Below are 27,295 nucleotides of genomic sequence, written 5' to 3'. Positions count from 1 at the left end.
TGTCTGTATGAGGCTCGGAAGCCGATTTTGCTCCTTTTATGCATTCAGAGCAAGGTTACCCACTTCTGACAGTATATCTTGTATCTGCATCCCACGTTGGTCATTTTGACATAAATTGTCAAATTAAGTGGGCACTTGACCCTTAAGCCGGTAATGCAAATATGGAGTCGGAGATGTACTAGGAGGCCGAAACTGGATTTCTCAGATTGCGTTCTGAGTTACTTGGGCGATTCGGAGGTCACTGTGATCTCTGTTTATTAAGATTGAGCCTCTAAGGAAATGAAAAGTGCATATGAGACCCTTAAAGCGTTGCTCGGGGGGTTTAGATGAGTTGTGTGATTCTTTCCGACGATTCCACATTAAACCTTGAAAAGGCTAGCACTGTGTAAGGTAGACATCTGGCGTCAAGTTTCCCCAAAGAGGACCTCCAAATATGGATTTTCACTGAAAATGACCTTTTGTGCTCCTCGGAGGTTACTCGGGAAACTGTGAAGGGTTTTTCTGTCTGATTTGCCCATTTGCGTCTGTCCGCTGGAGTTTCTGGGGCAATAGAGGGTCAACTTTGTTTGCCGTTATTCCATCAGACTAGTCTCCGGTTATGCTCTTTCGAAGAGGGATATGCCCGTTTTGTCGCTCGGAAGTCATTCGGAGTGTCTGTGTGGCTTCCAAAAGGCAATCTGAAGCACTGCTCGTGCTTTGTATGATTGTGGAGCATGGCCGCATCTGATATTTGGAGTTAACTTTTCTCCGAGAAACCGGCACTTTTGGACTTCCAATGAAAAGTTGTCTGTATACAGAAAGTTGTTCTGTATAGAGCAAATGATTTGCGAAATGCGTTTGAAGACACTTTTCATCTGTTTGGCATTGATGTGGATTTTTGAAGTCCAATATTAGCTATCTTCGACGGTCAAGCGAACTATCGGAAAATAGGACTATCCATGTGGTACACTGAAAATGCCGGTTTTGGACATTTTTGAGTTCTCTAGTCACTTTGTTGCCTTTTGGGGACCCTAGGAGTCCTTCTGTCATATGCCTATGTCATCTGCTCAATTTTCCCGACTTGTGGATGAATAGTGATTTCTTTCTCTGTCGAGCCGTTTTCTGTATTCCTGCTCAAGTAATAGTTTGGACCATTGCTGATATCGTTGTTTGGAATGGTGAGCCAAAATGGAGTGCTGACAGCTTGCCCCTCTTTGACTGCGTGCTCGAGTAGAGGATGCAGCCAAAGACTTCAAAAGTACCCCAATTTGATAGCATTGATCGATATGGAACTTCCTATAGCAACTTTCTCTCTGTTGTGACGAAGTCATTTTACTGAAGCCTTACCTCTGTGGCAGTGATGTGTTTGATCTGTCGAAAGCCAGGCTCGTCGCTAGGTGGTTACCTGTTGGGTTGCCGGAAACCGGCTTTGCTGCTGAGGAATGATTGTGCTTTGCCGGAGGCCAGCTCCTCTGCTTGGGCGGTAATGCTTTGACCTGCAAGAAGTTCGCTGAAAGTCGGCGTCTTGTATTGCGAGACTCGAGCTCTAAGACATAGCGCCTACGTATCCCGTGGGACCGGGAATCAGAGTCTGTCATAGTTCATGAAATGCGGTACCTGTAATCCTGGCATCACTCGTAAATCACGTGAGAAATGCAAATGCAAGATAGGCGCAGGTAAGCATAAAGGTCATTGCAATACACAGATCTTCAGTTTCGGGTCACCTAAGCGACCCTTGAAGAATTTTGCTTTGACAGTGCAGATGGATCCCGTTCTCGGAGGCCTAGATGCAAGGCCTCCGGAGGTTCCCGCTAGCCATGTATAGGCATATCGAGACGTCCCCGACGATGCCCTAGCAGTTCTATTGTTCGTTCGACACGCCCGTCGACTTTGGACCCTTCTCAAAAGGGTACCATAGGGCAGCTGCATTTGTAACCTGCTTGGGGATTTCTGTTGAGATTTGGCCAGACTCGGTCTGACCATTTCCAAAGCATTATGACTAGATCCCGGAGAGGAATGTCTGGGATTTCGGCTTTGTGATAGCCTGTTAAAGGGAGGCTGTGACCCATTTGGAGTTATGCAAAGACAAAGAGGAAAGAGAAAGCTTGGGAAACACGTTGCCTCAAGCTAAAAGGATACACGGATTCACGCTTGCAGCGAGATGTACCCCCATTTTCCTTCGTCCTTCGGTTGTGTAGGCTGTACTGAACTGCTTGGACGGCGTATTCAGTTGCCCACTATGCTTGAGGAAGGTTCCCTCTTGGACGGTTGAATGATATTGGAGAGCCGATCGGGGAACTTGTTGGAATAGAAAACCTGACCACTTCTGCTTGGGGATCCCTTGTCCGCACGATGTGTGAGAGACTAGGGGGTCAATTTTTTCTATCTCTTATTTCGCTCTCCTTTTGCTATGGTCACCCACCTCGGGGCCGCACCTCTCAACCTAAAGGGGAAGAGTTCTCCTTTTGCCACTGTCAGCACCCCATTTTGGCTCACCTTTCCAAACAACAATATCAGCAACGGTCCAGATTAGGACTTGAGTAGGAATACAGAAAACGGCTCGGCAGAGCAAGAAATCACTATTCATCCTCAAGTCGGCAAAATCGAGCAAATGACACATGCATATGACAGAAGGACTCCAGGGGTCACCAAAGGGTAATAGAGTGACTAGAGAGCTCAACAACGTCCAAAACCGGCATTTCCAGTGTACCACATAGATGGTTCTATTTTCCGATAGTTTGCTCGATCATCGGAAGATAGCTAATATTGGACTCCAAAAATCCACTCCAATGCCAAACAGATGAAAAGTGTCCCCAAAGGCATTTTGCAAATCATCTGCTCTATACAGAACAACTTTCTGTATACAGACAACTTTTCAGTGGAAGTCCAAAAATGCTGGTTTCTCGGAGAAAAGTTAATTCCAAATATCACATGCGGCCACGCCCCACAATCATACAGAGCACGTGCATCAGATTGTCTTTTGGAAGCCATACAAACACCCTGAATGACTTCCGAGCGACAAAACAGGCATACCCTTCTTCGGAAGAGCGTAACCGGAGACTGGTTTGATGGAATTACGGCAAACGAAGTTCACACTACATTGCCCTGAAAACTCCAGCGGACATTCGCAATTGGGCAAAACAGACAGCAAAACCCTTCACGGTTTCCTGAGTAACCTCCGAGGAGCACAAAAGGCCATTTTCAGTGAAGATCCATATCCGGAGGTCCTCTTTGGGGAAACTTGATGCCGAATGCTTACCTTACACAATGCTAGCCTTCTCAAGGCTTAATGTGGAATCGTTGGAACGAATCACACAACTCATCTAGACCCCTCGAGCAATGCTTTAAGGGTCTCAGATGCACTTTTCATATCCTTAGAGGCCCAATCTCGGCAAACAGAGATCACAGTGATCTCCGGATCGCCCAAGAAACTCAGAAAGCAATCTGAGAAATCCAGTTTCGGCCTCCTAGGACATCTCCGGCTCCATATTTGCATTACCGGCTTAAGGGTCAAGTGCCCACGTAATTTGACAATTTATGTCAAAATGACCGACGTGGGATGCAGATACAAGATATGCTGTCAGAAGTGGGCAACCTCGCCCTGAATGCCTAAAAGGAGCAAAACCGGCTTCCGAGCCTCATACAGACATTTGGCAATTTCTCACGGAAAATGCCAATCTCTGACTCTTTAAACCCGTTTCCTCGCGTATATCGATAATTCAACATTCGGTTCGAACCACGAGCCTCGAATGCGCGATCAATCGAGGTCTGAGCTTTTTCCCGGTTTCTCCTCTTCGGTCGTGGGACCCACGGACTACCCAGGATGAGTCACCCCATTGCTCTAGAAGCTTCCTCTTCTTCTTCAATGCAAGAAGCCAACTTGCATTCTTAGCCAAAATATCCAAAGAGTTTGAAGACAACACTCCAACTCTTCTTCAATGCCATTTAATGCTTTGATCTCTTACTCATTAATGCAAATGGAAGAGGATAGGGCTAGATATTTCCTTAAGCAAACCGTCCATCCTAAGCATGCCCACTAATGATGCTTTGTTTCGCTAATTGTATCATTAGTTTTGCCTATAAATTGCCCAAAAGTGATTAAGTTAATCACTTCTCCTCTTGCACACTCTCTCCAAGCTTTCTCCCTCAAGAAAAGCTCTCAACTCCATAGCCAAAACCAGCAAGCTTCAACACTTCAAAACCAAGAGAGAAAAACCGAAGAAAACCCGAAGAAAGCTTTGAGTTTCTTAAGTCGGAAGCCGATGTTCATCATCCCGACTTAACTTCAAAAATTCTCAAGCTCCATGGACCATATGTTTTGGACCCATGAAGTTCATTGGTGAAATTGGTTTTTCCATTTGAAGTCTTTAAATTATTGTTTCAGGTCATTTAGTGCATTTCGGGTGAAAAATAGTCACTCTCGGGTGAACAGTGCCAGCCGTGTGCCGGCCGCGCGCCAGCCCGGGCGCCCGCGCACGCTCGCGCGCCCCGCCCGCACGCCTGCATGCCCGCGCGCCCCGCGCGCCTGCAGTGCACTCCAGCCATACTCCCCGTGCACCTAGCTCCCCGAACGTGCATCCTTTGCACCCGAGCATCCTTCCAAGCGTTCTACCGAGTCATGCGACTCTCGAACATTTCCCCGACTCTTTCCTCGTATCCCAAGGCCAGGTAAAGCACTCTTGACTTAGAGGAGTCAGGGCTTTTTACATTATTTGCATGGCTATGGAGTAATATGGTGCACAAAGCATGTTCACTTGCAAGACTTCATGTTTATGCACTTTTACATTATATCATGCATGTTTATCCTCGATTAACATGTTAGCATGTCGGGAAACGTTTGGATCGACGCTCGGAAGAGCTTCCCGACCCGAAATAAGCAAAAGAGCTCTCGGGTTTGCCTCAAGAAGAGGTAACCGAGACTTGGCTTGCTTTCCTTGGGTTAAGAACGGCCTTCTTAGCCCGATCCAAGTTCAATTCCCGAGTCTTCTCATGTTTTCTTACATGCATGAAGTCGGTATTGTTTTATCGATTCCTTAAATAATTTGTTTGTGCATGTTTGCATGTTCGAATGCGTTATTCAAATCATGGCAATACCGATTTTCGTTTAATCGTGTCATTTATCATGTTTGTCGTTTAAGCATGCCAGAAATGATTCGAAACAAGACGGGAAAATCTTGTGGAACCCCATTCGGGCCATGGGACTTCTCGGTTATCTCCAAGGAGAAGTGACCGAGAGCCTCTTAGACTCGTACGAGTTGCATGAGGCTTCCTCTTCCCGTTTTGAGTCCGTTCTCGGCTTTCGTGTAATTTGCAATTTACATTATCGTCGCAATATCGCATGAAAATGTCTTTTCAAAACAAAACATGCATGTATTTGGGTATCGATGACTCATTCGGGTCCATTCGGTTACGAGGGTAGTTTCGGTCATTGGACCAAATTATCCTCGATCCTTATGGAATCGTCTCGCTCGTCGAGTCACGAATCGTTTTCACAATTAATGCATTCGGCACAACCCTTAAGCATTTATTCCACAAACGGGTTAATCGGGACGCTTACATGATTAAACCCACTCCACACTGATAAAGTTTGCACGAATTGGTCATTAACTGATAACTCGCGTCGATGAGTTGTCAAATGACGTTGGTGCCCTTTTCAAACTTATCAATTTCAAAACCCGAAATTGACGTCTGAAAAGGGCTTCTATGTCTCAACTTGAGTTTTTACCTGATTCCAGGTAACTCACTTCCGGGTAGATCGACCGGTTGTTTGGCTTTTCCGGGGTTCTTACACAACCCTGGACGATCCAGGGAATTGGTCGACACCGGCTACAGGCCGAGGTGGCCCGCACTGCGATGTTTCCCCTTTTCTGAAAACAATTTTCAAATAAAGGGCAAAATCGTCTTTTCACAATTTAGCGACACCCTTAAGGTTAGCATGATAGAAACACTACAGTACGGGATAAGAACGGGCTACCTGTTCAGGTGCAGGTTCATCTGCATAGCCTTTTCTTATCTAACTGATGAGTTTCTGTCATCCTAACATAGACTCGGGTAACTAGAACGGTTATCTCTATCAGAAAACATGCAAAATGCTAATTAACCTTTCACTCGACCTAACAAACACTAGATAATGGTTATGAGGAATTCTAGATTCCAAATCTAGAGTCAAAACACGAGTTTGGCTAATTCAGTGGAAATTCAGTGTCACAATACAGAACAACTGTAAAAGCAATCCACACACATGAGATTTGACTCTCTTTGTCAAGTTCTCAAAACAAAGCCGAATGCTAAAACATTGGCACGTGCTTGTTTGTCTAGGGTAGGATTTACATGCCAAAATACCCCGGATTAATAACTTGTTAAAACACGTACACTCGATAATAACAAACACCTTGTCTGTTATTTACCTGCTGCGTGTTATCTTTCCGCACCTGTTTGCCATGCGGGTTGAGCTTGATCCCTAGGCCGAATAATATTAGGGTTCAACGCCCTAATCATCGAGCACAGGGTTCAACACCCTAATCAACACTCACAGGGTCCAACGCCCTATTCAGTGAGAGCGTCCATTGAATTTCAGTTCTTTGGTCTTTTCCCTAAACTCACGGTGAGTTAGAGTGGAATAATAACCGAACGCGAAACGACTGGAATTCGACCCTTTTGTAATTTGTATTTATTGTTTTCGAGAGCATTGTAAGGATTTTATTTTGTACATTTATTTTGTAAGAATTCCAGTCGGTGAGCGAATGGTCCGAGAGTCGAATTAATCGAATTGGTCTAATGCTTGCCCAGATACAAGTAAATCCAAGAACTCGTGGTTCTAGTTCACGCAGGGATTCAACCTCCATGGTTCGATGAACTGTAACGCAAGATTGTGAACCAACTCCCCGACATACGGGTTTACTTCTCTCTCGGCTTCTCAACCGACATCATTTAATTCACCGAACCTCCGGTGTCAAAACGTGCGAGCCGAGTGCAGCTTAATTCATGCGGTAAATCATAAAACATGCAAGCCTAGCAAACCAGAGTACCGAAAGGGCGTGCGGTATATAGGCCCGCACGTAACATGAACCCCTGAACACGAATTTTCCGATTCCGCACAGATCAATGCCTTAACAACAAACTAGGTGTTCCATACCCCTAGACCCGGGTAACTTATCCGCCCTCGACCTTCGGGTCGTAAAATGATAAGTGTCGACTCTTTCTCTCACGCGTGTCCGCCACGCGTCCCCACGGGAAGGTGGACACTCCCAAGCCGCGCGATCCAAAAGCGCGCAATGCGGGCCCCGACGAGAGTCCACATTCGGGTCCGTACAGCTTGGCGACTCCACTGGGGACATACTTAGTGGGTTCAGGCTCGATCCGTTTGCTTGGTTGCATGTTTATTTATCGCTTTCCGCACATTTATTTTACGCTCATTTACTTTTCTGCACTTGCATTGCATCATTCTAGCGGATTTAGGTACCAAATGCCTGAAATCCCACGGGCACCAATCTAGGAAGCTAGGTTAGTCAGAGGTTCCGAGTAAGGGAATGGATCGAGTAGGCTCTGCCACCGAACCGGCCCCCAAAGATCCTCGCTCGATTTCAAGGAATTGATACCCTTGAATCGGGAGCCCCCATCCCTAATTAGTGGTTTTCCCAGTAGAACACTGAAACCATGCATAAACAGGGATCGTCATGCTGGACCAAAACAAACCTCATACCGCCAACCGACCCAAAGTCCAGTCTTTGAGTCGGCCCGTAGTTTTCTTCTAGGCGGGCCTTTTGTTGTTTTTTTACAATGAGCGATGTCCATTGTAACAGATACAGTTATACTTTACTTTTCTGCACTGCATGCATGTTTTCAAACAAACTAGGACATTGCATTGGTTATTGTTTAAGTTCTTTTTTTTTTTAAAATGAACCATCTTCATAAATCTGGGAACTTGAATCAAATCAATGTAACGACATTAGCTTTTGAAAACTCATACATTGCCTGCATCCGATGTTTGCACAGCAACTACCATGTCCAGCACGGCAGGCGAGTCGTGCTAACCTTCGCGGGTAGACCACCCGCGGTCTTCACTTCTCCATAGCGAGATATGCTGTGACCAGAAGCCGAGTCCATCCCGGCCGCCCACCCCGCACGATAGGCGAGTCGTGCCCACTTTCGCGGGCAGGCCACTCGCAGCCTTCACCCTTCCTCTACGACAAGACGAGCTGTGGCCCGAGGGCCGATCAACCTTCCCAGGCGAAGTTAACTAACACTAACTTCTTCCTAACAGAGAGTGTCACCGAATGATCGGACTCACATCCCTCCGTGTGACCCCACGCATCTACCAATGATCAAGCGTGCCTCACACATGTCCAAGCATGTTCACACCAACTCATACATGCCTGCTCAACGTATCAATGCATGTCTCTCGGTGTGCTCGCACGACACCTACCAGGCCAGTTCGCTTCTCTACACTCTTACATTAAAATCCTGAACAGTTCATACTCCTTCATTGTTTTCTTTTCCCATTGCAGGAAATTCTCAACAAGAAGACAGCCTGAATACTGAGCTACCACAATTGAGACAACAAACGTCTCTCATCCAGCTCCTTGGGATTTCAACACTAAGTCCCCATCCTTGCTCCACAGAGCAATACCGCAAGCAAATCAGTGTCACCGCCTTGCAGCGCTCTGCGCTGTTCCCCAGCATTGACCTCTGCTTTTGCATCTCTTGCACTTTCTTATCGAGCATGCATTTACTGCATTGGGCTTCAGCCTCACATCGGGCTCTGGCCCTTCATCGGGCTTCGGCCCCACTTTTAGGCTTCGGCCTCGCATCGGGCCTCGGTCCTGCATTTACTGCTTTCGGGCCCCGGCCCAGCATTTACTGCTTTTGGGCTCCGGACCCGCATTTACTGCTTTCAGGTTTTGACACCTCGCATTTACTGCTTTCAGGCTCATCTGAAATCCAAAATCGACTTGGATTCAAATTCATCCAAGCGATACTTCAAGGAGCAAGTCTAATCCTTCAACTGCAAAGACAGAAAGTGACAGCTCCACAAACGGAGCATGACCCAACTCTCGATCGCAAACCAGTACGGTCATGCCTCCGATCAAAGAATGGATCTTATCCACCTCCGTTGTGGTCACCGACTAAACACTGGGGCAACACGCGCAGTTTTCTTTAAACTCTTTGTTGCTTTCATTCAAATGCATTCCCACAAATGGGCTCCCGACATGAACAAATCATTCAATGGAGCATTAGGACAGTCTCGAAGACGCCCTATCAGTTCTGTTGGACCTGTTCGACTCACCTGTCCTCATGGGACCCGGCTCCTCGAGCCTTCCCTAGGATGGCTGCGCATGCCTACTCGCAATTAGGGAAAACATGCTTATGTGACCTCAGTCATGGTCTAACCACTCCAGAGTGGTGATGACCACATTCCCGGAAACAAATGTCATCCACACGTGACACCCCATGGGTCGCGTACGGGACAAAAGGGATTTTCCCATGGGTCCACCCCATATTTCTTACCTCATACTCCACCGCACAGTCGCCTAACACACCATCTTCTTTGTCATCTTTTACAGGGACACGCCGGTCACAGGCGAAGAGTGATGCATAGGCTCACGCCTTTCCGAGAACTCCTCTCGAGCCTCCTCCCTTATACTTTGACAGGGAAGGGGCTCGGCACGGAGGTACCCCCTACAAAGCTAAAGACAAAAACAACTTAGCGAGCCATATGCCATCAACGCAACCATTTCAGTTGACATTGACGACATGAGACGGCCAGGGGCGACAGTTGCACAAACCGCCCACAACGAGTCACATCGACGATAAAGACCGGGACATTCGCGTTCAACGCTTACACCGAGACCACCTCGGACATCATACACCCACGATAAACTTTTCCAAGCGACGTACACTGGGGCATCCCCGGTTGAAGTTCGCGCCAACACAACCTCGGCAAGCGACGTACACTGGGGCCTCCCTGGTTGAAGTTCGCCCCGAGGTCGCCATTGTGAGTCACTCCAGCAAGTGACGATGGAACGCTCCTAGTCATTTGCGTCAAGACCAGGCCTCCTCCACAACAAGCACCGGGACAACCCCGGCCACTGATTCCTTATGGCAATTTTGTATTTTCCTTCTAGACAATAGGGGAATTCACCTGAAGAGATTGCAATGGCAAATAACACGAAGTTCAGCTTTCAAGTGCACGGGAGTCAAACTTCCAAGAAAGCCGGCCCTCACAAAATAGGGCTACAACACACAACAAGTCTCCACGAGGCGAAGCACACCAAAGCGGCCTCGGCGATGCAAAGTCGAGGAGTTTCAAACAAAGACACGAGGCACAAAACAAACCCGAGCTGAAAGAAAAAAAAACAGAGCAAAAAGAAGCAGGAAAAATCCGCCAATGAAGAGAGAGAGAAAAGATGCAGGAAAAACCTGCCAATGAACAAAACAAGGCACCGCCGAGATTTAAAACTCCGGCGTCGCCAATCCTAAGAAATCAACAAACCCCGACAAAAAGGGGGAGCAGCAAACACAATTCCTCGACGGAGACATAACACAATGCACTCGGAGGTTGAATCCTTCGAACCCTTCGCCCTTGCAAACTCGAGAGATAAAAGAATCGAGCCCGCTAGGTCGAAAACCCCTTTTGGGGCGGCCTAGGCAAAAGTTAGGGTAAAAGAGAGGCATGACCGAAAACCCTTCGAGGCGGTTGTGGCAAAATGAGAGCTCTTCCCCTTTAGGTTGAGAGGTGTGGCCCCGAGGTGGGTGACCGTAGCAAAAGGAGAGTTAAACGAGAGATGGATAAAAATGACCTCCTGGTTCCTCACACATCGTGCGGACAAGGGATCCCCAAGGAAAGTGGCCAGGTTATCTATTTCAACATGATCCCCGATCAGCCCTCCAACACAGCTCAACCATCCAGCGCGAAGGATTCCTCCTCAAGCATAGTGGGCAAACCGAGCATGCCATCCAAGCAGTTCGGTACAACCTACACAACAGAAGGACGAAGGAAAATGGGGGTACATCTCACTGCAGGCGTGAACCCGTGTATCCTTTTAGCCTGGGGCAACGTACTTCCCAAGCTTTCTCTTTTCTCTTTGTCTTTGCATAACTCCAAATGGGTCACAGCCACCCTTCAACAGGCTATCACAGAGCCAAAATCCCAGACATTCCTCTCCGAGAGTCTAGTCATAACGCTTTGGAAATGGTCAGACCGAATCTGACCAAATCTGAACAGAAATCCCCAAACGAGTTGCAAATGCAGCCGCCCTACGGTACCCTATTGAGAAGGGTTCAAAGCCGAAGGGCGCGTGATCCCTTTGCAAATATATATAAAAATAAGCTCAAATTCTACCAGCAAGTGTACTGGGTCAGATCAAGTAATATAGTGATGAATAGAGTGTCGATCCCACAAGGATTAATTAAGTACTAAACCTATATTAGATTCTATTATTATCTAAGCAATCAAATTAAGAGAATTAACTAATTAACTACTAATCAACCTAAATCGTCACAAAGAGCAGAAAGAGAATTGTACGAAAATATATCAATTGAAAGTGGGAAAAACAGAATCCACCCTAGTTTCACTAATCAGATTGCCATCATGTTATATAGACTGATAGCTATGTGATTATTCAAGTGAGTTTATCAAGCCTTTAAAATTAAAGTCTTAAACCTCTAATTAATCAATCAGCTCCCGCATCTCTAATTAATAGTGGACTCTAAATTATAATCATACACCTTCCAGTGCTATGATTGTCTAATGCCCTAAATTAATTATCCCTAATGTCTTAGCGAATAACTAACTAGAAACATTGCATTAATCCCTGGATAATCTCTAATTAAACTAATTAACGCAGCTATCGCATTTAACTAATTAGTCTAATCAAGAATTCCTAACAAACACTATATCAACTCCCGTATCAATAGTGTTTCTAACAATTATAACCAATTAAGAATTAAAATTGAAATTATAGGAATTGCAATCATGAATCATCAACACATCTATTAATCCTATAACATGGCGACAATCATCATATTAGCTACCTAGGGTTTCATCATATTCCCACAAAAGAAGCTTAGAATATCATGGAATTGAAAACACAATTATAATTCCAAGGAGTCATTGCAATAGAATTCATATTCAGCAGTAAACTCAAGATATTGAATCCTAAAACAAAAACCCAACAATTCCTTTAAGGAATTATCTCTTCCACAATTCTTCGCTTCAAATCAATTGATCCAGGTGACGGCTCCAGACAAGACCCTCTCCAAAAACTCTCTAGGTTAAAAGAATGGTGAAAGATGGCTCCCCCCCTAGGGTTTTCTAATCTTGTTATGAGGAGTATTTATATCCACAACAAAAAAAAGATTTCCGAAAGATATATGCTGGCTCCAAATTGCGCAAAACTCCTCAATATTGCTCGTAATTCCATCTAAGTCCTCAAAGACCTACAATATCAAATTACACATAATTAAGCACCGACTTCTTATAATTTCTATAAAATTAATAATAATTTAACATGAATTGCACAATAAAATATGAGTATAATATGCCCTTATCAACTTCCCCACACTTGAACTTTTGCTTGTCCTCAAGCAAAATAAATAAGACCAAGGAAAGAAATCTATCAGAGAGAGTACAAATTTTCATATTCACTGATTTAAGCATTTGATATCTCATAATTTATTACTCGTTATTTTGTGGTGCCCACTGCTCAAACCAAACTGGAAACATGTGATCAGAGTACTACAGTTGAAATTAACCAGCTAATCTAGAGAAAGCAAATTTTAATCCAAGCGTTTAGCCTAAGATTTCTATTTCAAAAGTAAATACTCAGTCCTATAAGGAAAAATACACATTTAAACTTCATAGCTGTTAGCAGGCATATAATCCCTCTAATTTTCCCTCTAAGCAAGTCAACAAGGTAGTGAAAGCATATGGTATCTGCTTCGTCCCTAGGTTTTCTTCCTTTTTATTACAAGTCTTAATTTATTTTTTTGTTTTTGCATTCAATTTTTCCTTTCTGTTTAAGAAGCAAATTTTTTTTTTTTTTTCAAGTCCAATTTTTGTTTGAACTTGTGCCTTTCCGCTCTTCTCGTTATAGTGAGTTCATTGAGTCGGCACATCCCGGGCTCATCACCCAAGTGACCGGGTTTTAAAGGGACCCCTACGAACTCTTCCTCACTCTAACATTCAAGTTAGGATACTCATAACTCAATTCTTGAGTCATTAGAGTAAAGGCTATGCTTGCTTTTTTTTTTTGAATGCTCACTAACACTTTTCAGACTTCTTTTATAGGAATCACTAAGTACAAAGCTTCTTCTACCTCTTTCACTAAATGTTAAAGTGCTATTAGAGTAATTAAAAAGAGGATATACTAACTAACTTTGCTTAGAAGTAGACCTGTTTATTTTTCACTTAAGGACTTGACCGACTCTTAAACTTCAAACTCTAGGGCTAAAAACTAGGTAAATTTGATTTCTAAAGATTTGACTAATTAATTTTAACTAAGTACAAAAATCACAACAGTGGTGAGTAGGGCGCCTAAGTGAGTCAATTTTTTTCAAACAATTCCTGAACAAATGCTATCAACAGTATTCTTCGTACAATCTCTAGATTTCAATAATTAAAAAAAATTAAAAAAAAAAAAGAATTTGGCCTAACAATTGCCAGATAACTTAAGGACAATTATAATTCAAGGTGACAGGGAAGTATAACTATTTATCAACAAAGACAGGCATCAGATGTCATGAGTAACAAATTAAATCACAGAATTCAGACATCAACACTATACTCAATTTTATACTCCATATGTTTAGTATCTCCCTTCCCCACACTTAGATTAAACAGTGTCCTCACTGTTCCTAATGTAGCTCTAGTAAAACGAAAATAAAAATAAAGAACATAAGAGAAAAAGAGATACTAGTACTTCCCCGGTTTCGAAAAATTAAGTTGAAGCAATTGGAGTTCCAACTGGTATAGCAATAGAGAGAGTCAGCAGTTGTTATCCACCCTGGCTTCAAAAACAAAAAGAAAACAACAAAAAGAACAAAAATAGCAGATAATCCATCTTAACTAAAACAATCAAATAGCAAATATCCCAAGTCTACCCAATGAGTGGGTGCTTGATAAAGTACAAACCAACAGCAAATCAAAATAAAACAAATGAAGCAAAAGAATTGAGAGCCAACAGGGACTTTAGCTCTCAGACATGGGCTGCCTCCCATGAAGCACTTAGTTTATAGTCGCTAGTTCGACTTTTCCAATTCTTCAACCGAATTTGCTAGATCCACCGTAGTGGCATCACCATCAATATTTTCCCCTTCAAAGTAATGCTTGAGAAGATGACCGTTTACTTTAAAAGTGCGGTCATCTTCTGACTTCAGATCAACTGCACCATAGGGAAAAACATTAGAAATAACAAATGGTCCAGACCATCGAGATTTTAACTTACCTGGGAACAACTTCAAGCGAGAGTTGTATAATAGGACTTTCTGACCAGGCAAAAACTCTCGCTTTAGGATGTTCCTATCATGCCATCGCTTGGCTCGCTCCTTGTATATCCTAGCATTTTCATATGCTTCCTCTCTCATCTCAGCCATCTGATTCAATTGGAGCAATCTCTTTTCACCTGCAGCTTGTAAATCAAAGTTAAGGTATTTTATGGCCCAATATGCTTTGTGCTCAAGCTCTACTGGTAGGTGACATGATTTACCATAAACAATCTTGTATGGGGACATTCCTATGGGGGTTTTGAAAGCTGTCCTGTAAGCCCACAATGCATCATCAAGTTTTAAAGACCAATCTTTCCTAGATGCATTGACTGTTTTCTCTAAGATACGCTTTATTTCCCTATTGGACACCTCAACCTGTCCACAAGTCTGTGGATGATAAGGGGTGGCAATTTTATGAGTAACTCCATATTTTGATAATAATTTTTCAAATTGCCGATTGCAAAAATGTGATCCCCCATCACTTATAATGGCTCTAGGTACCCCAAATCTTGAAAAGATGTTCTTTTTCAAAAATCTGATTACAACTCTGGCATCATTACTTTGTAGAGCAACTGCTTCTACCCATTTTGAAACATAATCAACAGCCACAAGAATATATTTATTTGAAAAAGAAGAGGGAAAAGGACCCATAAAGTCTATTCCCCACACATCAAAAAGCTCAATTACAAGAATGCTATTTTGTGGTACTTCATGTCTCCTAGAAATATTGCCAGTTCTTTGGCATGGAGCACAAGACATAATGTAATTCCTGCAATCATGAAATACTCTAGGCCAATAAAATCCACAAGATAAGATCTTAGTTGCAGTTCTTTCCACACCAAAGTGGCCTCCTGCTTCCTTAGAATGACAGTGTTGTATTATGCTAAGTTGTTCAGTTTCAGGCACACAGCGTCTAATTACTTGGTCAGCACAATATTTAAACAGATATGGTTCATCCCAAAAATAGTATTTCACATCATGCAAAAATTTCTTTTTCTGTTGAGATGACAAACCATATGGTGTGATGTTGCTAACCATGTAATTGACTATATCAGCATACCAAGGTAATCCTTGGATTTCTGCTACATGCAATTGTTCATCAGGGAACTTTTCATTAATGGGTGAATCTAAACAATCAGATTCCAAACGGGATAAGTGATCAGCCACTACATTTTCAGTTCCCTTTGTGTCTCTAATTTCCAGGTCAAATTCTTGTAGCAGTAGAATCCAACGAATTAGCCTAGGTTTAGCATCAGCTTTGGCAAACAAATATTTCAGGGCAGCATGGTCTGTGTATACTATGATCTTAGAACCTATCAGATAAGGCCGAAACTTGTCACATGCAAATATGACTGCTAAAAGCTCCTTTTCAGTTGTGGCATAGTTCTTTTGGGCCTCATTTAAAGTTCTACTAGCATAGTATATTGCATGAAATACCTTACCTCTCCTTTGCCCAAGTACTGCTCCTACAGCATAGTCGCTGGCATCACACATCAGCTCAAACGGAAGCTCCCAATTAGATGCAACGATCACTGGTGCAGAAGTGAGTTTCTCCTTCAATAAATTGAATGCCTGCAAACAATTGTCATTAAAAACAAAAGCAGAATCTTTTTCAAGTAAATTACAAAGAGGTCTAGAGATTTTAGAAAAGTCCTTGATAAATCTCCTGTAGAAGCCAGCATGTCCTAAGAAGCTCCTTACTCCTTTTGTTGAAGTGGGTGGTGGCAACTTCTCTATTATCTCCACTTTTGCTCGATCAACTTCAATCCCTTTCTTTGACACCTTGTGACCTAAGACTATACCCTCTCTTACCATAAAATGACATTTCTCCCAGTTCAGAAGCAGATTAGTCTCCTTACATCTTTTAAGCACACAGCCTAAATTTGTCAGACAAGATTCAAATGACTTCCCAAAAACAGAGAAATCATCCATAAATATTTCAATAAAATTCTCTAACATGTCAGAAAATATAGACATCATGCACCTCTGGAAAGTGGCAGGTGCATTACAGAGACCGAAAGGCATTCTCCTAAAGGCAAAAGTGCCATAAGGACAAGTAAATGTGGTTTTCTCCTGGTCCTCGGGTGCTATATGAATCTGATTGTAACCAGAATAACCATCTAGAAAACAATAATAATCATGCCCTGCAAGTTTTTCTAGCATCTGATCAATGAAGGGGAGGGGGAAATGGTCTTTACGGGTAGCATCATTTAGTTTCCTGTAATCTATACAAACTCTCCACCCAGTCACAGTACGAGTCGGGATTAATTTATTGACCTCATTTTTAACCACAGTCATACCACCCTTTTTGGACACTACTTGAACAGGACTAACCCATTTACTATCTGAGATAGGATAGATAATACCTGCATCCAACAGTTTAAGCACTTCTTTCTTCACTACCTCTTTGAGAGTTGGGTTAAGTCGCCTCTGTGGTTGCACTATGGGTTTGCACTCAGCTTCCAACATTATCCTGTGAGTGCAAATCAAAGGGCTGATCCCTTTGATATCTGCAATAGTCCATCCTATTGCCTCCTTGTGCTCTCTCAGCACGCTTAGGAGTTGTTGCTCCTGATCACCTGTCAAGGAAGAAGAGATAATTATTGGCAAAGTATCATCTATTCCAAGATAGGCATATTTTAAATGGCTAGGCAATGGTTTAAGTTCTAGCACCGGGGACTGTGTCAAAGATGATACTGGTTTTGTCGCACTAGTGCCCAGCTCCTCATAGTAGCGAGCCTTGATTTCTGATACCTTCTCCACAGATTCTTCCTCATGCTCATCATCATCACTCCAATCGTCCAGATCCCTAAGGACTGATTCCATTGTATCCACACCTGCTTTCTCCTCCACAGACTCAGAGATAAGCTCATCAATAATATCAATGGTGTAACATGATTTGCCATCATCAAATTTCTTTATGGCGTCATAAACATTAAAAGTTATTTGTTCATTCATAACTCTTAAAGTGAGCTTACCTTGTTCCACATCTATTAATGCTTTACCTGTCGCAAGGAACGGTCTGCCAAGGATCATGGGCACCTCTCTGTCCTCCTCCATCTCCAAGACTATGAAGTCGACTGGAAATATGAATTTGTCTACCTTCACCAGGACATTCTCAACAATACCCTTTGGATATTTGATACTCCTGTCAGCAAGTTGCAAGGTAATATGAGTTTTCTTGCATTCTCCAAGTCCAAGTTTCCTGAAAATAGACAGAGGCATTAAATTTATACTTGCACCTGAATCGATAAGAACGTTCTCAAAATGAAAATTCCCTATAGTACAAGGAACAGTGAAACTCCCCTGATCTCTTTGTTTGCGTGGTAAGTTAGGCAAGTCCTTTTGGAGAATCATAGAACACTCTCCTGTAAGCATCACAGGCTCACTCCCATCAAACTTCCTCTTTTTAGTGAGCAGATCCTTCATGAATCTAGCATATGAAGGCATCTGCTGGAGTGCTTCTGCAAATGGAATGTTGATTTGCAGCTTTTTAAAAACATCTAGGAATTTAGCAAATTGGGCGTCCAACTGTTGTTGCTTCAATCTTCCTGGAAAAGGGACAGGAGGAACATACGGTTTCACCCCTAGTGACTTCTGCCTTGGTTCCTCCACCTTTTGCTTACCTTTGTCTTTCTCCGGACTCTCCTCCTGAGTTTGAGCTTTTCTATTGACTATTTCCAATTCCTTGCCACTCCTCAGCATTATAGCATTGACACCCTTGGGGTTCTCTTCAGTGTTGCTGGGTAAAGACCCTGATGGTCTATTACTCAATTGCTGAGAAATCTGACTAATCTGACCCTCTAGGTTTCGAATAGTGGCTTGTTGATTCTGTAGCATGGTGTCAGTCTTTTGCATATAGCTCAACATGAGCTCTTCGATTCTCGATTGACTTTGCTGAGGTGGAGCATTCTGAGCAGGGCCTTGCTTTTGGAATCCAGGTGGCGGTTTAAGTGCATTATTCTCATTCCTCCATGAGAAATTAGGATGATTACGCCACCCGGGATTGTAAGTGTTCGAATAAGGCCCTTGATTACTCCGTTGGAAGTTGTTGACAAAGTTCACTTGCTCTCCATTGGGTGAAGCCGAGGGATTTCCAGACATGCATTCAAGAGTCGAATGTGGTCCTGAACACAACTCACAAAAAGCAACCTGATTAGTATTAAAAGAATGTGCTGAGGTGAGTTTACTTACCTGGGTAGTGAGAGCTGAAATCTGGGTTGTCAAATTAGCAATAGTGTCCATGTCATTGACTGATGCCACTCTTGATTTACTTCTTTCATTTTGCCAATTATGTGCACTGGAGGCCATCTCTTCTATCAAAGCACTTGCTTCATCATAATTCTTACCCATCAGTGCGCCTCCTGCTGCAGCATCTACTAGAGACCTCAATGTATCATCCAGGCTAAGATAGAAGACCTCAATTAGGAGATTATCTGGCAATCCGTGATGTGGGCACTTTCTGATTGCCTCCTTGAATCTCTCCCATGCCTCATAAAGTGATTCACCATTGAACTTGGTGAAGTTAGTGATTTCGTTCCTCAATCTTGCAGTCCTAGCTGGTGGGAAAAATCTCCTGAGAAACTTAGATGAAAGGTCGGCCCAGGTGGTGATGGACTCTTGTGGCAGTGAATTGAACCAGGCTCTCGCTTTATCCCTAAGCGAGAAAGGAAAAAGCTGTAATCTAATAACATCATCAGTGACATTATTCATCTTTACCGTGTTACAGTATTGGAGGAATCCTGCAATATGCTCATCAGGACTCTCGTTGGGATATCCTCCAAACTGATTTGATTGAACCATCTGGATGAGTGCTGGCTTCAGTTCAAAGTTATTAGCTGGAATAGTGGGCCTTCTGATCGCAGAACCCATAATAGTAGGTACTGCATAGTCTCGAAGTGCTCTGGCAGCACCCTGTATTTGGCGGTTGATGTCATCATCTGCCATCTCAACTACCTGCAATTCTTCCCTTCTTCTGTTCTCTCTTCTCAACCGATGCAAGGTGCGCTCTATCTCAGGATCTAATGGTAGAAGTTCAGCACTTCTACTCCTGCGCATAGAATACCTGCAAAGAGAACAAGAAATAAACACACAGTAAAGTGCGCCTAAATTAACAATAGAACTAAAGGTGGTCTAATATTAAGTTAATCCCCGGCAACGGCGCCAAAAACTTGATCCCTTTGCAAATATATATAAAAATAAGCTCAAATTCTACCAGCAAGTGTACTGGGTCAGATCAAGTAATATAGTGATGAATAGAGTGTCGATCCCACAAGGATTAATTAAGTACTAAACCTATATTAGATTCTATTATTATCTAAGCAATCAAATTAAGAGAATTAACTAATTAACTACTAATCAACCTAAATCGTCACAAAGAGCAGAAAGAGAATTGTACGAAAATATATCAATTGAAAGTGGGAAAAACAGAATCCACCCTAGTTTCACTAATCAGATTGCCATCATGTTATATAGACTGATAGCTATGTGATTATTCAAGTGAGTTTATCAAGCCTTTAAAATTAAAGTCTTAAACCTCTAATTAATCAATCAGCTCCCGCATCTCTAATTAATAGTGGACTCTAAATTATAATCATACACCTTCCAGTGCTATGATTGTCTAATGCCCTAAATTAATTATCCCTAATGTCTTAGCGAATAACTAACTAGAAACATTGCATTAATCCCTGGATAATCTCTAATTAAACTAATTAACGCAGCTATCGCATTTAACTAATTAGTCTAATCAAGAATTCCTAACAAACACTATATCAACTCCCGTATCAATAGTGTTTCTAACAATTATAACCAATTAAGAATTAAAATTGAAATTATAGGAATTGCAATCATGAATCATCAACACATCTATTAATCCTATAACATGGCGACAATCATCATATTAGCTACCTAGGGTTTCATCATATTCCCACAAAAGAAGCTTAGAATATCATGGAATTGAAAACACAATTATAATTCCAAGGAGTCATTGCAATAGAATTCATATTCAGCAGTAAACTCAAGATATTGAATCCTAAAACAAAAACCCAACAATTCCTTTAAGGAATTATCTCTTCCACAATTCTTCGCTTCAAATCAATTGATCCAGGTGACGGCTCCAGACAAGACCCTCTCCAAAAACTCTCTAGGTTAAAAGAATGGTGAAAGATGGCTCCCCCCCTAGGGTTTTCTAATCTTGTTATGAGGAGTATTTATATCCACAACAAAAAAAAGATTTCCGAAAGATATATGCTGGCTCCAAATTGCGCAAAACTCCTCAATATTGCTCGTAATTCCATCTAAGTCCTCAAAGACCTACAATATCAAATTACACATAATTAAGCACCGACTTCTTATAATTTCTATAAAATTAATAATAATTTAACATGAATTGCACAATAAAATATGAGTATAATATGCCCTTATCAGCGCGTCGAACAACCGATAGAGCTGCTAGAACATTGTCGGGGATGTCTCGATATGCCCAATACATAGCTAACGGGAGCCCCTAGAGGCCTCGCATCTAGGCCTCCGACAACGGGACCTACTTACACTGTCAAAGCAAAAATCTTCATGGGTTGCTCAGGCAACCCAAAACTGAAGATCTGCGTGTCGTAACAACATTTTCATGCTTACCTGTGTCCATCACTTGTTAGTATTTCTCTTATGATTTACTAGTAATGCCAGGATCACAGGTATCACAAGCATCGCATGAACTACGACAGACTCTGATTCCCGGTCCCACGAGATACGTAGGCGCTCTGTCTTAGAGCTCGAGTCTCGCAATACAAGACGCCGACTTTCGGCGAACTTCTTGCAGGTCAAAGCATGACCGCCCAAGCAGCGGAGTTGGCCTCCGGCAAATCACAATCATTCCTCAGCATCAAAGCCGGTTTCCGGTAGCCCAACAGGTAACCGCCTAGCGGCGAGCCCGGCTTTCGGCAGATCAAACACATCACTGCCACAGAGGTAAGGCTTCAGTGAAACGACTTTCTCCCAGCATCAACGCCTGCCTCAAACAAATCAGCGCTCCTTGGAAGATGTCTCCCCAAGATCGATTCATCTCTACTTCATGTGACGGGTGACAATCTCAACCCAAGAGGAGAATCTTCAGATTAGCACTCCAGGCACTCAGTTGCATCGCAATCAGTTGACAAGTAACGAAGCATTCTGCCACAACATTGATAGCAGCACGGACAAGCTCAGTGATGGAGGAATCACAATGATTTCTTCCGCACCTCATGCAACTCCCCAGCGTTTGTATTTACATTCTGCAAGCATTTTCATCCTGCAATGCATCCCATGCAATTTTACTTTCCTGCATAGGGGTCCGTCCCCTTCGGGTACGTCCCGACTACTTTTCAGCACAGGGGTCCGTCCCCTTCGGGTACGTCCCGACTACTTTTCTGCTAAGGGGTTCGTCCCCTTCGGGTACGTCCCGACTACTTTTTCATGCACCATGCAAACCGCCGGGCAAAACACCCCGCACCTTGCAAACCCGCCGGGCAACACGCCCCGCACCCCGCAAGTCCATTGGGTAGGCGCCTTTGAACCATGTTGTTCATTCGGTATGCGCCCCGTGCATATTGTAAACCCTTCGGGTACGTCCCGACTACTTTTCAGCACAGGGGTCCGTCCCCTTCGGGTACGTCCCGACTACTTTTTCCTGCACCATGCAAACCGCCGGGCAAAATACCCCGCACCTTGCAAACCCGCCGGGCAACACGCCCCGCACCCCGCAAGTCCATTGGGTAGGCGCCTTTGAACCATGTTGTTCATTCGGTATGCGCCCTGTGCATATTGCAAACCCTTCGGGTACGTCCCGACTACTTTTCTATTAAGGGGTCCGTCCCCTCGGGTCTGTCCCGACTTTTACATTTATGCATCAGGTATAACATCCCTACATATCCAAAGTAGGAGGGAGAAGACTGTTATTGGAAGTTCCATATCAATCATTGCTATCAAATTGGGGTGCTTCTGAAGTCTTTGGCTGCATCCTCTACTCGAGCATGCAGTCAAAGAGGGGCAAGCTGTCAGCACCCCATTTTGGCTCACCTTTCCAAACAACTATATCAGCAATGATCCAGATTATGACTTGAGCAGGAATATAGAAAACGGCTCGGCAGAGCAAGAAATCACTATTCATCCTCAAGTCGGCAAAATCGAGCAAATGACACATGCATATGATAGAAGGACTCCAGGGGTCACCAAAGGGTAATAGAGTGACTAGAGAGCTCAACAACGTCCAAAACCGGCATTTCCAGTGTACCACATAGATGGTTCTATTTTCCCATAGTTCGCTCGATCATCGGAAGATAGCCAATATTGGACTCCAAAAATCCACTCCAATGCCAAACAGATGAAAGGTGTCCCCAAAGGCATTTTGCAAATCATCTGCTCTATACAGAACAACTTTCTGTATACAGACAACTTTTCAGTGAAAGTCCAAAAATGCCGGTTTCTCGGAGAAAAGTTATTCCAAATATCAGATGCGGCCACACCACACAATCATATAGAGCACGTGCTAAGCTTCAGATTGTCTTTTAGAAGCCATACGAACACCCTGAATGACTTTCGAGCGACAAAACAGGCATACCCTTCTTCGGAAGAGCGTAACCGGAGATTGGATTGATGGAATTACGGCAAACGAAGTTCACACTACATTGCCCTGAAAACTCCAGCGGACATTCGCAATTGGACAAAACAGACAGCAAAACCCTTCACGGTTTCTCGAGTAACCTCCGGGGAGCACAAAAGGCCATTTTCAGTGAAGATCCATATCCGGAGGTCCTCTTTGGGGAAACTTGATGCCGAATGCTTACCTTACACAATGCTAGCCTTCTCAAGGCTCAATGTGGAATCATCGGAACGAATCACACAACTCATCTAGACCCCTCGAGTAATGCTTTAAGGGTCTCAGATGCACTTTTAATATCCTTAGAGGCCCAATCTCGGCAAACAGAGATCACAGTGATCTCCGGATCGCCCAAGAAACTCAGAAAGCAATCTGAAAAATCCAGTTTCGGCCTCCTAGGACACCTCCGGCTCCATATTTGCATTACCGGCTTAAGGGTCAAGTGCCCACGTAATTTGACAATTTATGTCAAAATGACCGACGTGGGATGCAGATACAAGATATGCTGTCAGAAGTGGGCAACCTCGTTCTGAATGCCTAAAAGGAGCAAAACTGGCTTCCGAGCCTCATATAGACATTTGGCAATTTCTCACGGAAAATGCCAATCTCGGACTCTTTAAACTCGTTTCCTCGCGTATATCGATAATTCAACATTCTGTTCGAACCACGAGCGTCGAATGCGCGATCAATCGAGACCCGAGCTTTTTCCCGGTTTCTCCTCTTCGATCGTGGGACCCACAGACTACCCAAGATGAGTCGCCCCTTTGCTCTAGAAGCTTCCTCTTCTTCTTCAATGCAAGAAGCCAGCTTGCATTCTTAGCCAAAATATCCAAAGAGTTTGAAGACAACACTCCAACTCTTCTTCAATGCCATTTAATGCTTTGATCTCTTCCTCATTAATGCAAATGGAAGAGGATAGGGCTAGATATTTCCTTAAGCAAACCGTCCATCCTAAGCATGCCCACTAACGATGCTTTGTTTCCCTAATTGTATCATTAGTTTTGCCTCTAAATTGTCCAAAAGTGATTAAGTTAATCACTTCTCCTCTTGCACACTCTCTCCAAGCTTTCTCCCTCAAGAAAAGCTCTCAACTCCATAGCCAAAACCAGCAAGCTTCAACACTTCAAAACCAAGAGAGAAAAACCGAAGAAAACCCGAAGAAAGCTTTGAGTTTCTTAAGTCGGAAGCCGATGTTCATCATCCCGACTTAACTTCAAAAATTCTCGAACTCCATGGACCATATGTTTTGGACCCATGGAGTTCATTGGTGAAATTGGTTTTTCCATTTGAAGTCTTTAAATTATTGTTTCAGGTCATTTAGTGCATTTCGGGTGAAGAATCGTCACTCTCGGGTGAACAGTGCCAGTCGTGTGCCGGCCGCGCACCCGCCCTCGCGCCCGCGCACTCCCGCGCGCCTCCCGTGCACTCCAGCCGTACTCCCCGTGCACCTAGCTCCCCGAACGTGCATCCTTTGCACCCGAGCATCCTTCCAAGCGTTCGACCGAGTCATCCGACTCTCGAACACTTCCCCGACTCTTTCCTCGTATCCCGAGGCTAGGTAAATCACTCTTGACTTAGAGGAGTTAGGGCTTTTTACATTATTTGCATGGCTATGGAGTAATATGGTGCACAAAGCATGTTCACTTGCAAGACTTCATGTTTATGCACTTTTACATTATATCATGCATGTTTATCCTCGATTAACATGTTAGCATGTCGGGAAACATTTGGATCGACCCTCGGAAGACCTTCCCGACCCGAAATAAGCAAAAGAGCTCTCGGGTTTGCCTCAAAAAGAGGTAACTGAGACTTGGCTTGCTTTCCTCGGGTTAAGAACGGCCTTCTTAGCCTGATCCAAGTTCGATTCCCGAGTCTTCTCGTGTTTTCTTACATGCATGAAGTCGGTATTGTTTTATCGATTCCTTAAATAATTTGTTTGTGCATGTTTGCATGTTCGAATGCGTTATTCAAATCATGGCAATATCGATTTTCGTTTAATCGTGTCATTTATCATGTTTGTCGTTTAAGCATGCGAGAAATGATTCGAAACAAGACGGGGAAATCTCGTGGAACCCCATTCGGGCCATGGGACCTCTCGGTTATCTCCAAGGAGAAGTGACTGAGAGCCTCTTAGACTCGTACAGGTTGCATGAGGCTTCCTCTTCCCGTTTTGAGTCCGTTCTCGGCTTTCGTGTAATTTGCAATTTACATTATCGTCACAATATCACATGAAAATGTCTTTTCAAAACAAAACATGCATGGATTTGGATATCGATGACTCATTCGGGTCCATTCGGTTACGAGGGTAGTTTCGGTCATTGGACCAAATTATCCTCGATCCTTATGGAATCGTCTTGTTCATCGAGTCGCGAATCGTTTTCACAATTAATGCATTCGACACAACCCTTAAGCATTAATTCCACAAAGGTTAATCGGGACGCTTACATGATTAAACCCACTTCACACTGATAAAGTTTACACGAATTGGCCATTAACTGATAACTCGCGTCGATGAGTTGTCAAATGACGTTGGTGCCCTTTTCAAACTTATCAATTTGAAAACCCGAAACGCGCGGCTCGATGTAGCATGGACGTCTGAAAAGGGCTTCTGTGTCTCAACTTGAGTTTTTACCTGATTCCAAGTAACTCAGGTTAGGATATAGAAGATCTTTCTAGATCACTTCCGGGTAGATCGACCGGTTCTTTGGCTTTTCCGGGGTTCTTACACAACCCTAGACGATCCAGGGAATTGATCGACACCGGCTACAGGCCGAGGTGGCTCGCACTGCAATGTTTCCCCTTTTCTGAAAACAATTTTCAAATAAAGGGCAAAATCATCTTTTCACAATTCAGCGACACCCTTAAGGTTAACATGACCGAAACACTACAGTACAGGATAAGAACGGGCTACCTGTTCAGGTGCAGGTTCATCTGCATAGCCTTTTTTTATCTAACTGATGAGTTTCTGTCATCCTAACATAGACTCGGGTAACTAGAACGGTTATCTCTGTCAGAAAACATGCAAAATGCTGATTAACCTTTCACTCGACCTAACCAAACACTAGATAATGGTTAGGAGGAATTCTAGATTCCAAATCTAGAGTCAAAACACGAGTTTGGCTAATTCAGTGGAAATTCAGTGTCACAATACAGAACAACTGTAAAAGCAATCGACACACATGAGATTTGACTCTCTTTGTCAAGTTTTCAAAACAAAGCCGAATGCTAAAACATTGGCACGTACTTGTTTGTCTAGGGTAGGATTTGCATGCCAAAATACCCCGGATTAATAGCTTGTTAAAACACGTACACTCGATAATAACAAACACCTTGTCTGTTATTTACCTGCTGCGTGTTATCTTTCCGCACCTGTTTGCCATGTGGGTCGAGCTTGATCCCTAGGCCGAATAATATTAGGGTTCAACGCCCTAATCATTGAGCACAGGGTTCAACACCCTAATCAACACTCACAGGGTCCAACGCCCTATTCAGTGAGAGCGTCCATTGAATTTCAGTTCTTCGGTCTTTTCCCTAAACTCACGGTGAGTTAGAGTGGAATAATAACCGAACGCGAAACGACTGAAATTGGACCCTTTTGTAATTTGTATTTATTGTTTTCGAGAGCATTGTAAGGATTTTATTTTGTACATTTATTCTGTAAGAATTCCAATCGGTGAGCGAACGGTCTGAGTGTCGAATTAATCGAATCGGTCTAATGCTTGCCCAGATAAAAGTAAATCTAAGAACTCGCGGTTCTGGTTCACGCAGGGATTCAACCTCCATGGTTCGATGAACTGTAATGCAAGATTGTGAACCAACTTCCCGACATACGGGTTTACTTCTCTCTCGGCTTCTCAATCGACATCGTTTAATTCACCGAATCTCCAGTGTCAAAACGTGCGAGCCTAGTGCAGCTTAATTCATGCGGTAAATCATAAAACATGCAAGCCTAGCAAACCAGAGTACCGAAAGGGCGTGCGGGATATAGGCCCGCACGTAACATGAACCCCCGAACACGGATTTTCCGGTTCCGCACAGATCAATGCCTTAAAAACAAACTAGGTGTTCCATACCCCTAGACCCGAGTAACTTATCCGCCCTCGACCTTCGGGTCGTAAAATGATAAGTGTCGACTCCTTCTCTCACGCGTGTCCGCCACGCGTCCCCACGGGAAGGTGGACACTCCCAAGTCGCGCGATC

General features: G+C 43.5%; 1 protein-coding gene and 1 non-coding gene across 2 annotated transcripts; one reads left to right on the top strand and one right to left on the bottom strand.

Annotated features, from left to right (window-relative positions):
* Positions 1-14,217: 14,217 nt before the first annotated feature.
* Positions 14,218-17,336, bottom strand: LOC116205536. The gene is made up of 2 exons (XM_031538164.1): positions 15,357-17,336; positions 14,218-14,852 (listed from the first exon to the last, which is right to left on the bottom strand). The coding sequence occupies exons 1-2, from the start codon at positions 17,287-17,289 to the stop codon at positions 14,218-14,220; spliced, it is 2,568 nt and encodes an 855-aa protein (XP_031394024.1). The 5' UTR covers positions 17,290-17,336.
* A 1,568-nt stretch (positions 17,337-18,904) lies between these two features.
* LOC116193375 lies at positions 18,905-19,011 on the top strand. Its single transcript, XR_004154284.1, has one exon. It is a non-coding gene; the product is annotated as a small nucleolar RNA R71 (small nucleolar RNA).
* The last annotated feature ends 8,284 nt before the right edge of the window (positions 19,012-27,295 follow it).

Source organism: Punica granatum, chromosome 1 (assembly GCF_007655135.1).
Source record: "Punica granatum isolate Tunisia-2019 chromosome 1, ASM765513v2, whole genome shotgun sequence".
In the NCBI taxonomy this organism is placed as follows: Eukaryota; Viridiplantae; Streptophyta; class Magnoliopsida; order Myrtales; family Lythraceae; genus Punica; species Punica granatum.
Note: the sequence above shows the minus strand (reverse complement) of the source record. Positions and strands in the feature narration are given on the sequence as shown.

Coding starts and splice junctions, on each gene's coding strand:
- LOC116205536 (XM_031538164.1), bottom strand. CDS start 17,289: ATGGAATCAGTCCTTAGGGATCTGGACGATTGGAGTGATGATGATGAG. Junction 14,853..15,356: donor ACGCTGTGTGCCTGAAACTG/AACAACTTAGCA, acceptor CTTATCATCCAC/AGACTTGTGGACAGGTTGAG.